At 44.1% G+C, this 13,005-nt stretch overlaps 1 protein-coding gene across 7 annotated transcripts in view; it reads right to left on the bottom strand.

Annotated features, from left to right (window-relative positions):
- Positions 1-228: 228 nt before the first annotated feature.
- The window catches only part of SMG7 (SMG7 nonsense mediated mRNA decay factor), a 55,315-nt gene continuing 42,538 nt past the window's right edge, over positions 229-13,005 (bottom strand). For 4 of the 7 annotated variants that reach the window (XM_074907029.1, XM_074907030.1, XM_074907028.1 and 1 more), the window contains 9 exons: positions 11,950-12,094; positions 10,390-10,769; positions 9,286-9,651; positions 7,612-7,761; positions 5,405-5,485; positions 4,681-4,840; positions 3,254-3,424; positions 3,002-3,153; positions 230-2,500 (listed from right to left, as the gene is read on the bottom strand). In XM_074907029.1, the coding sequence (XP_074763130.1) occupies positions 2,387-2,500; positions 3,002-3,153; positions 3,254-3,424; positions 4,681-4,840; positions 5,405-5,485; positions 7,612-7,761; positions 9,286-9,651; positions 10,390-10,769; positions 11,950-12,094 (1,719 nt within the window). In that variant the 3' untranslated portion in view covers positions 230-2,386. Of the gene's footprint in view, positions 2,501-3,001; positions 3,154-3,253; positions 3,425-4,680; positions 4,841-5,404; positions 5,486-7,611; positions 7,762-9,285; positions 9,652-10,389; positions 10,770-11,949; positions 12,095-13,005 lie in introns of all 7 variants that reach the window. The other 3 variants (XM_074907033.1, XM_074907031.1, XM_074907034.1) reach the window with 3 other exon arrangements.

The raw sequence follows: 13,005 nt of genomic DNA, 5'->3' as shown, positions 1-13,005 counted from the left end.
GCTGCAAACAGGCAACATCTCAATCTGCAGGCAGGTCAGCAGCAGAAGGATCTGTGTCCTCCAACAGCCCCTGCTTCTGCTCTGCCGGGTTCAGTCTGCAACTGAAGAAGAGCTTTGCAAGCTACTCCCATCCCCAATTTTTGGTTTTGTACGTAAAATGAATTGCACACAGGCAGCACAAACACATGATCCAATTATCTGCACTGAGCCCAGGCCAGAATCTCTGTGGTTTATTTAGTTCTCTTTCAAACAGAAAAAAAAATTGTCTTCAAACCTTCTTCTGACTTCTCCAGAAAAATGACACATTTTTGAAAGCCTGCAGCCAAGTTACACAGGAAATAAATGCTACACAGAGACCGGGATGGAGAGAACATGGTTTAATTAAAGGCAAAGCTGATTTCAGCAGCTGCAGTTCTTGCACAGACAGACAAAAAAACACAAAAAAGCTTACGACACAAACCAGTTTCTGTTGGGGGCCCCTTCCCTTGCTCTCCCAGGCATCAAGGGCCAGGAGGGGAGTCCCAGCTGAGAGTCGGCCGCATTCCCGAGGCTGGATGCTCATGCACAAGTGGAACGGTGCGGCTGGGACCCTGGCACTGCCGGGAGTGAGATGGCGAACCTGGTTAGCTCGTCTGGGGTGCAAGAGTCAGTGACAGTTCAAACACTGGAATGTCGCAGCTGCTTGGGTGCACAGCTCGATACACAAACTGGGAGAGCTGCAGGGAAGTACAGAGGGGTTTGGTTCATATTACCACTGGGTGAGAACTTAACTTTTTGGACTTTTTAAAGGAAATACAGCTTCAAAATGCAACAAAGAACAGTGATGTTGCCAAGGTGGAGATCATGGGGGAGCTGCTTGTACCCCCGGAGGGGTATCGTGTCTCCTCTGTCTTCCCTTTTTGTATTCTTTGGGGCTGCCCAGACTCCAGTGTCACTTCAGCTCCTGCATGTGCTTTGCTCTGCAGCTGAGCTCCAGCTCAGAGATCCTGAATCATCACACAAACCCCTACTGCTAAACACAGCAAATGGACATTGAGATTGTTTCCATAACTTCCCTGGGAAACCTAAAAATGCTGTCCTTTAACGAAGCTTCCAGTCTTCCTTCCCCCTAATAAATAGCAAATAAAACATTTTCCTTTTCCCTTCTGCACCTTTTCATCTATGAACAGCACTATGCTTTCTTACGTGTGTGTTACACACATGTGTCTACAGGCGCTTTGAATTTAATTCTGGAACTGAAAGTTGGGGGCTGCAGCTGGGGGTGGGGGGCATGGGGGGACAGGTTTCTGCAGAGCTGATGTGTGCCTGTGGGAGTGCGCACACTCCACACTGTCCAGGCTGACTGTCAGCTTTACCCAGCCCTGCTGGACCCCTGATTATTGTCTATGAGATGTTGTACGTTGGTAATGAAACTACTAGTGTCCAGTGAAGATGGGAGGATGGAGAAAGAAAAAAAAACCCCAAAAAAACAAAAACCATCGAGAGCTTTCTACCTACTTATTAAAATGAGTCAGGCTGTGAATGCACAGACTAGCCTGGCCTTTGTGGGGCTAGCCACTATGCTACAGTAAAATGTACAGGAATCAAACATTAATTTAAAACCCCATAGCAGTTAACTTGCTCATCCAGCAGTGCTGCAATGCCCCACATCACCGATTATAGCTCAAATACCTACTGCGAGGAGGGCATTTCATGCTGGAGTCTCTAACCCACCCACAGGCTGGCCAAAGCCTTTGGGTGAAAGGTGAAGTGGTGTCAAGTGCCAGACTCTCCTTCATGAAACTCCTTCGCTAGCCCAGGAGACAGAGCCCCACCTTGCCAGCAACCACCTCTGACCGGAGCAGCAACTGGGGCTTTCATTGCTACACACTGACTACGAAGCACGTCTGTGTATGGAAGAATTCAGTGTGATCTTAACTACTGAGACAGTAATAAAGACGTTTAGGAGTAATTTCAATTACATTCTCAGTCAGCAAAGCAATCATTAATGGATTCCTATTTTATCTCCCCAAAGAGAGGAAAAGGATCAAGAAGTTCTCATTGGCTTCTCCCATCTGCCCTTCATTCTCAGCTTTTACTTCCCATGTGGCTGGGGACATGCACGATGGAGAAGGTGAGAGGCGGTGATATCGGGTTACTGAGTGAGACAAACAGCAGTTCCTCTCTCCCTCCAGAGGGCCCAGGGATGGGAGAGTGCCTGATGTTGTTTTCTTGCACTGCAGACGTTTTGTGCACACTCAGTGGGTTGGTGGAGCACTTACGCCCTCCTGACAGCAAGGAACAGAAAAGAGGGCTGCCACCTGCACAGGACTGTGTGGGCCAGTCCTGCAAACCCAACATGCCATGGTTTATGGAGCCTTCGTTTGCAAGGGTTGCCACCTCTGTCTCAATGCGGCGGGTTCATGGTGCCTTGTCCGCGTTGCTGCTTCTGCTTCTGCTGCATTAACAGCTGCTCCAGGGCTGAGGGTCCAGGGTGCATCATGGAACTGGACCAGATGGACTAAAAACAAACAGCCAACACTAGCACCTCCTTGTGTTAGACAGTCCCCCTCTTACAGATGAGAAAGCGGACAGTTTTCTATATCCTCCTCTTTATCACTCGTCTCTGTCTTATCATGAAAGTCATCCAGACTTCAAAGAAGGCCTGCTCTAAAGAGAGGCTCCCTGGAAGCAGCTTCTCCTCCAACAGAATCCCCATTACCATTAAAATTCACCCCACATTAACAATTACTAGTTTTAAATCGTCAAAGGAAACGTTATAATTTCTTCCAGTTCTGCCAGCCTCGTCTTGTTCCACAAAATATTCTATAACAGCAAGAACTGGAAAACTGCAACATCTTCCAGCACTGGTCACACCTCCCACATTGCCTGCGTAAGTGAATCTGCAGGAAAAGCCTTCCGTTTCTGACACTGAATGCTTGCAAACAGGCTAATGCCCATCACTGGATCGTCTGGCCCCTAAGTCAAGCACCCATTCCTGAGCAGTTTCAGTCAAACATACCTTCAGGCTCTCCATAAGCACAGCTGAGGAGTCCTCCATAGCAGGAGGGCCTTGGGCTGCCCAGGTGCCACTGGGAGCACTGGACTGGTGCCAGCTGCTCTCCGAAGATGACGATGTTGCTGGGAGATAGTCCAGACCAAACCCTCCCATTGCTAAAACAGGGAGAAAGACAAGTTCAAAGGAACATAGCAAAACCACTGCGAAACAAACGCCACCAGCCAGCTTTGCACAAGCCTGGAACCCAGCACTTGCCTGGCTTATCTGTTTTCCAGCGGTCTGCGACTCTCCTGTCTCTGCTGTCCGGAGTCCCAATAGGTCCGAAGTTGGAGAAGGGAACAGAATTGTGGTTATGGGTTGGAGGGGAGCTTGGCAAGCTGCTGGGGTTGGAGGAGTGAGGAGACTGGCTGGCTGGTGTTGAATGATCTAGTGATTACAAGGTAAGAGGAAAAAGGTCAACAGAAACAGCAGGAGCCTCCTGATTTTGAATTTCTTAGTGCTGGTGCAAATTCTGCCATCACCCAGTTTTCTCCAATGCTGAAGGTCAGTTTTTATCCCCTCCATTACAGGAGTGTAGTCCAAATTCCTAAGTTCTGAGTGAAAACGAGAACAGAATGACTGTGTTTAATGCATACATGTGCTTACCAGAAAACCCAAAAAGCAGGAAACCTCAAGAGGGCTGGCCAGCCAAAGCGAGCTTTCCCCATGTTTCTTGAAGAACTTCTCAAACTAAGAAAAAATATCTGTCTCCAAGCTTGACAAACCAATTAAAAAAAGACATTAGACCCTAAGGAGTTTGCAAGTTTACAACTTGAATTCCCAAGTCTGTGAATGCTTACACTTCTATGAGTCTTAAAGCAATTCAGAGCAGAACCCACTACTGAGCAAAAGAGGAGAGCAAACATGGAAAAGCCTATCTGCAGGCAGGAGCACGATGCCACAGCAGGGTGGCAGGAGACTATGCACTCTTGAATGCTGAGGCAAAGGGAGAGAAAGCTGAAGCCATGTGAGCTGTAAGTCCTGCTACAATAAAAGCACTTTGCAGCTCCTTCCATTTCCCCCACAGCAGCTATTTCTGGCTGGTTACAAAAGTCTCAGTGCAACCAAAAATCTCAACCAGTGCAGACATTATTTAAAATCCACTCATTTCTTAGAATCAGCTAATTCCTCCCTTCACACTCTTCTGGATTTTTAGTGAGAATAAAATCATGACATAATAGTTATGTTTTATACCTTGAGGATAATTACTAAGGAAAAAGCTGGTTTGCTTTGTAGGCTGCTCAACAGTAAAAAAAAAAAACAAACCAAGAAAATCACACTGTCATATTTTTCTCTGCATTTTTCAGTCATATAGCTTCTTTCTCTTTCAAATATCTACATCTCTACTCCCAGATGCTTGTCAGGAATCTAAATTAAAGAGATTTCAAGATTTAACATCTCCTACAACTTCTATCTTGCTCAACTACTTCAATTAAAATCCAGGTTCTTACACCACATTAATTACAGAATCCTCTCATATTTCTGAGGTTATATAAAGAAAAAATAAACAGAAACATTCAGACACCTTGTCAAGCAGGTGTTTGGTTTTTTTAATTTCCAGTTACCTTTAACTTGAAGTATATTCAGAATTAACTCAAATCCTTTTAAATCACTAGACACATGAAAAACTACACCAGGATTACCTGAGCTGGCTGGAAGGGATGGAGACCATGGAGTCCCTTCAAAGAGAGAATATAGTGAAGTCTCCTGATGGGCAACTGAAGGGGTGACTTCTGTTTTTGTGCTGGTATTCATATTTTTCCCATATACCTCATTGAACATGCTGTTATTTGGATATCTTTCCTGCAAAAAAAAATGAATGTAAGAGTTTAGTTTTTGGATTTATTTCAAACCCCGTGACTGTACAAAGGATACAGTTACAGATTGAAATATTTTCCAAACTCCTTTTTCAAGTCCATCACATTCTGAATCAGGAGATTTCTCCTGGCTGGACTGCAAAGCCTTCACAAAAACCTTTAAATTCCCAGCGCTCACAAAAACTGAACCCTGCTCAGTTCTCTGGAAGAGAATGGGTAATCTGTTGCTCAGGAAATAAAAACCTACACACCACAACACTGAGATGCACCTTTTCAGTTAAATCCACAATTCTACTATGAGCAAGAGGCCCATTAGCTCAGCAAGATTCAATAGTACGTCGGCAGAACTATAGCTAGGATGAATTTGGGAAGACAACTGATGAAGGCAGAGATAATCTTGCTGATACAGACTGAAATTAGGCACACATATGGATTTCTTCCAGGTTTTCTGTTGGTTTGAACTCAAGAATATCCCCATATTTCTGCCATGTTACCTAGTTTAATGTCAAGCTCAAACAGCAAAGGGCTGCAGACTCTGGTCCTCACTTACCTGATTAAGAGAAAAGCCACTGAGGGACAGGAAAGATGATGACTGAGTCATCAACTCTGACGGTTTTTCCAGCAGGGACTTCTTCAGAAACCAAAAAAGGGAAAAAAAAGCATTTAGTGTTCAGTGAGCAGGAGGGAAGTATACTATCAGAAAGTGCCAAGGTGGTTCTGGTCACATCTGAAACCTCCTTTCTATTTTAGCTCCAGCACCTTGGAGCGCAGGGGAAGCAAACTAATAAATGCAGCAAATCAGTAGTTTCCCTACTAACTGTAATTACTGTCTAAAAGTCAACAATCACAACAGCTGAGTCTCAGGCAAACCCCACTTTGCCAGAATAGCTTTTCAAGCCATAAGCATTAATGCTCTAAGACATCTAGAGGGGAGATTCCTGCCAAAAAACCCTATGGTTGTGTAAAACCTTGTACAAATGAGACAGGATCCTTCCCAGTGATCAGATAACTCCTCCAAACATGATTACTCTTGAATGTTGCTACTGAGTTTTGAGAGCATCCCTGCTGTACAGACATTCTTAGACAGCAAGAGCAGCCAAGTGCTGTGATTTTATGCATTAAACAGTCCAAGTTTCATTTAGCACACTCATTTTCGTTATAAATGATTGTAGAGGGGAATAAAAAACCCAAACCAGTGTTTAAAACAGAAGTTCCAAACCCTCCCTGGGGTTCCATGTTAAGATATTACGGACCATGACCTTTTCCATCAACTACACCACCCCCCTCTCATACAGCTGTTATTTCCAGCATAATATTTCTCAGCTTTCTCTTCAGTCCTTACCTATGATTAAGCAGTGGAAAATAGTGTCTCTGAAACAAGACTACTCAGGGAAGAAATAGGATCAGTTACTATTGATACAAATACCAAAGAAAAATTATCGAGTTCGGCTGGTGGACAATGAACACCAACAAATTTAAGATTGGGATCACCAAGGCATAGAATTAGTGAAGCCATAAGTAAAATTGTGTGTGATCCAAAATGAAAGCTGTAGTCGTGTTCCAAATAAAAGCCCTCTTGCACTTATACCAGCTCAACATGTCAGATGTCTTTAAATGTATTGTTCAAACAACAAAACCCTGAACTAGCATCCCTCTCTAACATGGCCTCAATATCTGGAAAAGGTTTACATGGTAAAAGCAAAGATATGACAAACAGCCTCATTTTCTTGGCAAGAAGCTCCTAGCTTGTTAGATTTTCAAAGTGACAACTCATTACTTTGAAAGCACGTTTTAAAAGGCAGACAAAAGTCACACTCTGCATATCCACACAGCTTGCACAGAGAACAACTTCCATTTGCCAGCAGACAGCAACAGTAGGAGCTTCAAAGGAAGCTGCTGAAGAAGCAGCTATTAGTTTCTTAGCAAACGTATCTAATGAGACAGAAATGGGTGTCTGTTTTGTTACTGGCTCCTTGGGATGGCATGTAAAATAACTGAGGAATAGACTTAATCAGAGATTCTGTGTAGAGTTGCAAATAATTCTTCTTTGTTACTGCTACTAATCTGAAATAGTAGTATTTAATGAACATGCTTGTAGCCATACTAGAAAGGCGTACTGTAATTTCAGAGAGAATTACAAAATCAACAGCTCTAACACTCTCCAACTAGTGAACTAGGAAGGTTTTAATACATTACTGGGGGGTACCAGCATGGGGTGTCAGATCTCAGTCTGTCAAAAATGACTGTATTACTATCAGTTACTGATTATTTAGCCAGTTGCTTGCAAATGTCTTCCAAAACTGTCTTGCTATTTTTCAGTCTCTTCTGAATTTAGTAAGGCAGCTTCTCCCTGCCTTTATGGAATTTTTATTTGTAGATTGTAATAAGTCACACTTGTTCTGATTACTTCCCGCAGTTGTATCTGTGCTCTGCCTTGCCCTTACTAGTAAGCCCATACAACTGCAGAAGAGCAAGCACATTAAATGATGCATCAACATCTTTCCTGTGGACTGTACTTACAAAAAACCCCACTTTTTTTCTGATTTTGAACAAATAAGCAGGACTGGATTCAGCCCAAAAGCTATACTGTGGGCCTTCAGCTGGTCTGAGCTCTCACATGAAGACTAGCTCAAGGGTGAGGCAGGGAAGTAGACAGGAGGGATAAGAGAGAGAGGAATTTCACATTTCTTATAATTTCACAGAACAAAGAGATGCCAGTTAAGAGTGAGAAGGAGCAGTATTACATCAAATACATACAAAGAGGCTTCGTCCAGGAAGAGAGGCGAGAGGCCCCAGCAGAGCTGGGTAAAGATCAGGAGGATTAGAGAAAATCAGCTCTTCCTCCTCCTCCAAGGCAGCCAGACTCTTTAACAGGTCCGGAGGAAGCAGAGGGGAGCTCTTGGGGTCCTAGTGACAGAAATGAGCACAGTGAGACAACAGAAGGCAGAAAGGGGAACAGCAAGAGACAGCAAGAAGAGGCTGAGCCACAGCAGGACAACAGAAAATAGCAAGAAAAAGGCAGAAGTCAGCATGCAGAAGTGCGAGGTGAGAAAGTAGCACAGCAGAAGTGTGTCGAGGTACACAAAGAAAATGCTGAGCAGAAAACATTAACTAGCCACTTGGCCTAACGCATACTGGGAGGAGCGCCGCAGCATCACAACAATGGGCAGCTCGTTTTTATTAGTGGAACATGTACTTCCCACTGCATCCACGCCAAATACTGAACCTGTTTTCACATTCAAGGACAAGAAACACAAAAATCTTATAATTATTCTTCTACAGCTGACCTGTGAGCAATTTAAGATTCAAGTAAAATTACATTTGCATCTTCTTCCCTCCTCTATTTGTGGAGTTTAAATCCCACAAGACTTATTTCTGCTGCTACAACAAAGTACAGCTGACCAGACCACTAGACAAAAAACCCTGCAAAGTGCTGGTCAAATGACATCTTTACTTTTGTGAGAGACACTTAAAACAGAAGCATCACAGCACAGCTCTGTCTGTACCACACTGTGCTTGCACTAAGGCAAGGTTTCCCTTTTAGGGATGTGAACAAGGCTTCGACCCTGTCTCCATCTAAAAACCACAACCTGACATCAGGATAGAGGCAGACTCCTATATATTGTCTGAGGTTTCTCTCTGAAGGATAAGCCAAGTGACCTCAGCTGACCTTCTGAAAATCCTAAGTGCAATTCCAGAGGTACATGTGACTAAAGGTTTAAAGAGGCCTCTGTTTAAGTTCCCTTATAAACATCACCAAAAGCATTCACAGACAACTCCAGGACTGTTAATAAAAAACCAAAGATGGCAGGTTTTATAAACAGCAACACAAAGCTTCTGCATGAGCAGAAGCAGTATTCCACTAGTGCAACCAAGAGCTAAGGAAGTTGTTCAGCTTCCTCACTGCACAGTGGGATTTGCAGGAAAAAAGTAATCCAAGACAATACTGCTCCTACCATCCTTGATTTCCAGCCTCAATCTGACTATTGTAGCCTCAGCCATTGACCACATTCAATATACTATATGGGTGTTAAGAGTTCATCTAAAGGGCAAGTAATGCAACTGCAATTATTTGGATGACTTTTATGGTTTTCACCAGTTGCCAGACAAGAATTTTTCCCCAAACTATCAGCTGCCATGTTTCTTGACCTGACAGACACAGTGCAGAGATCCATGTTACATCTACACTGAACAAGACTTACACCTACTTGAAACCAAATCTTCAAGAGCCAGATCCCCCATATAGCCAACTAAAATGGAGAATTCATCACTGTTTGCTGGAATCCCATTTACTGATACCCAGCTCCCTACTAAATAAGCTCACATTGACCTACTTGGGGCTACAGGGCATTCCTGGACACAGAAACTCCCAGAGCTGTCAGGAATCTCAGAGCCTCATTGGTTTTCACCACTTGTAGCATGGATCTTTACCTCAAAGGTCATCCTGGAGATGGCATCCTGCTCTGGGCGGAAGACTCCTTGCCGTTTGCCCCTGCGGTCGATGTTAGGCTGCTGTGCCATCACTCTATTGTCAGCCATGCCATAGGAAGAGTCCCAGTAATATTCTGGCACCTTAACTTCTGAGGGGTTCTGGTTATATGGCTCCATTGGGAAAGGCTTCATTTTTTTCTCCAGAGGTTGCTGTTGCATCACAGGGGGCTGTAATGACTGTTCAAATAATTTTAGAGGGTCCTGGGCCTGCAGGTAATAGGACTGCTTTACGGGCATGATCTTCCCCAGTGAGCCTTGGACTTGAGGCGGGTTCCAGAGCTGCTTTGATGAGTCTGTCTGCGGATACTGAGGCAGAGACACATGATTTCCCCAGCAGGTAGGAACAATTCATGCTAACTGAATGCCTAACTCCATTCAAACTGTCAGTCTGCCTCATTTGTGATAGACATTCCACAAACATTCTGATTTGCTTTGTTATTCACCAAAATGCAGTCTCGATAGGCATCTAACACTCTCTAGTCAAGCTTTACACCAACAGTCAAGTATAATCCTTCCTCTAATCCAATACCTTATAAACACCTTTAGTAAGGTACTGAGCCAGCATTTTGCTACCCTGAACACCAAGAGGGTGTCACCACTGAGTTCAGACATGCTAAAAGGGAGATTTTCTCCAGCACCACATGAGCATAAAACTAAGAGGTGCGAGAAAACTGACACTGCAACCCAGTCAGCCAACAGGAGTGCGTAGGTAAAGGTTCAGACTTAGTCCTCATTACTCACATAAGAAAACTAGAAGGGCTTAAGACAAATACCCAATCAGAAATGTCACCTTCATAACTTGTGTATAAACAGAAACACACAGAACACAGATGACCACTTTCCCATTCTGGTAAATACCTTCCTCTCAAGTTACAGAACCCACCAAACTTCAGCTTTTTTCAAATTTGCCCAGAAACTCACAGATCAAAATTCCACACGGAAGTCTTTAATGACAGTTTTGAAAAGGTAAGCCAGGACCATAAGTCTTGAATGATGTCATTTATTTTTAAATTAAACTTCGCACATCACATCAGTCAAATTTACCTGCTGGAATCCAGAGTGGTGTGGCGGGCTCTTCCCCAGGCCCTGCACAGCTTTCGTAGGGGACTGTTGCTGGGCCAGAGCTTGGACCTGTAACTGGCTTGCGGACTGTGCTGTTGCCTGAGCTGGTAAAGATGAAAGGGGTTGCTGGGAAGGAGGTGGTGTTTGCTGAGGTCCCTGGGTCATTGGCCCTGGTCCAGAGGGCCGTTGCTGGCTGTAAGGAATGTGGGACTGTTTCCCACCTTGCACCTGGTTTCCTGCAGGTGAGTGAGCTGTGGGCTGGAGAAAGGTTCCTGGGACAGAAACACCACCTGGGAAGGTGTACCCCGTGCTCATGGAGAAAGCCACAGGAGGGGGGACAACGTAGGTTGGAGGTGGAAACCCTGGAAAAGACAAAACCACACTTTTAATCACAATCTGGCAGAGCAGACATCTCCCTCCAGAAAATATTAAATAGGTTGTTTTTTCTTCCTTCCTGTTTTGCTCATTTAGGCCGTAAGGACAGGAAACGCCAGTTTGCATACGTGCACTATAATGTCCTTTCTCACCTTTGCACATTCATGGCTGCGATCACAGGGGGGTTCAGAGTTTGTTCTTGAGTTTTCCTGCCATATTCCAGGCACTGACAACAGTCAGCCAGGGAAGTATCTGGGAAAGTCATACGTTTCCCCCACCACACACCTCAATCTCCCTACTTTTTTTTTTTAAATCCACTACCTTTTTCCTTTGCCATTCTGGGGTTTTTGATGCTCTACCCTCAAAATTCCCTCACCATCAAACACACACATTTTCAGGGACATTTGCATCTGGAGCAATGGACAGAAGCAATTGATAAGTCTACTGCTTCCTCCCAGAAGATCACCAGTCTCTGGATTAATTTAGATAGAGACAGATAGTAAGTGAACAAATCCTCATATCTGCGAGATCAATTTCTTTCCTGTAGTTCACACTGAAAAGCCAGGTTTGGAAGGCAAGCTTTAACTCTGTCTCAGGCCAGATTTTAAGCTGACTTTGGGACAGGGATGATGTCCCTCTGTCTTATATAGAGCAACTACACATAACAGCTGCAGGGAAGATACAGCTTCCAGCTATTTTGTGAGCAAGTGTAGACAGCAAGGTATGACAGGAAACTCCACAACAAAATGGGAACAGCAATGCAGCAGCAACAGCAAACAAGACCACAGAAATTACAGCTTGAAACATGAGCACCACTACAAAAGAAACTGAGCTTTAAAGAAGAAAGTAGCATGACTGATCATTTGTAACGGAGTCCTTTGCACAGAGAATGCTTCCTCCTGAGCTAGCAAAAAACTCTGTCATGTTTTGACTAACTACAGAAACAGTCTACTATGAAGTTTCTTGATCTAACACCCACTAACCAAGAAGAAAGGTGGTAGATTTCATGACAGACCTTGCCCCTTCTTTATTACTTTGTAAGATTCTCAATGTGAGACTGCATGTTCATTAAACAGATCCTACCTTCAGAGGCTGTAACAACCACTATTACAGGATTTGCTTTGCAGTCAACAGTAAATCACACGTCAAAAGAATGACACAAATTACCTGGCCGGCTAGGAAGGGGAGGGAAGGCTCCTGGATGATGAATGGGGATGAACTGAGAACTGCTGGCCTGACTTGGAGTCTGAGTTACAGGTGTTTTCCTGGCTTCAGACACCGGAGTCTTCCTCATCTCTGTCTGGGATTTTACCTAATGAAAAAGAAAGACCAAATGAGGTAACTTTTGCTGTAATTACTCACATCATGTCTCCAGTCAAAAAATGAACTCCCAGATTGTCTGAGAGATTATTTTCTTTTCCCTAGAGTAACTGGGAGAGGTTTGGAATACAGGAACTCAGTTCCCTCCTCACTGACCTCAGGCAGGTTACCCTGCCTGTCCTCAGGCACTCCTCGCCTCCCAAAAGCACTCTAAGGATATCTGCCCAGAAGACTGCAACAGGCTCCTTCTCTAGCAAGGGTGGAAAGTGGACATAATAATCTCAGACCATACAAAGAACTTACCATGCTGCTCACCTGCAGTGCCTTAAAAACAAAATAAAAAGTACAGATGCTATTATGCTTCTCCTAGAGCACTGCTTCAACCTAACTCATGCTACCTTAAAAAACAAACACAATCTCATGTTCTTCCTAGGGAACTCTTTCAGCCTAGCCCATATGGTGACTACTGCATACTATGAAATTCTTTTGACTGAGAGCATACAAGATAAATAGCAGAAGTGCTTAACCTCTTTCACTTTACTGTGTAACTGCACTATGTTCTGTTGAAAGAGCTGCACCAGTTAAAGGCAGAGAGAAGAATGTAATGTAATGTTTACCTGATTCTGAGTCTGCTGCAGTCTGGGTCTTCCTGGAGAGGAAGACAGAGGGGAAGACTATTTTCCCTTTCTGTTCAGCTCAGCAGAACTGCCTGGAATGCAAGATGGAGCAGGCAGGAAAAAGACAGCAGGCAAGGAACCTGGGCAATGCAGAAAGGGCCCAGGAGCAGACCTTACGCCAAGCCTCAAAGGTGATTGAAAGAAAGGGTTTTATCAGGGACCAAATCAAAAAATCCAAAGCAAACAAACCAAAACTGTGTAGAGTTTATTTAACATTTAGTGCTGC

This window comes from Athene noctua, chromosome 5 (assembly GCF_965140245.1).
Source record: "Athene noctua chromosome 5, bAthNoc1.hap1.1, whole genome shotgun sequence".
Taxonomy (NCBI): domain Eukaryota; kingdom Metazoa; phylum Chordata; class Aves; order Strigiformes; family Strigidae; genus Athene; species Athene noctua.
The sequence above is the reverse complement of the archived record's forward strand: the minus strand, read 5'-3'. Positions and strand labels throughout refer to the sequence as shown.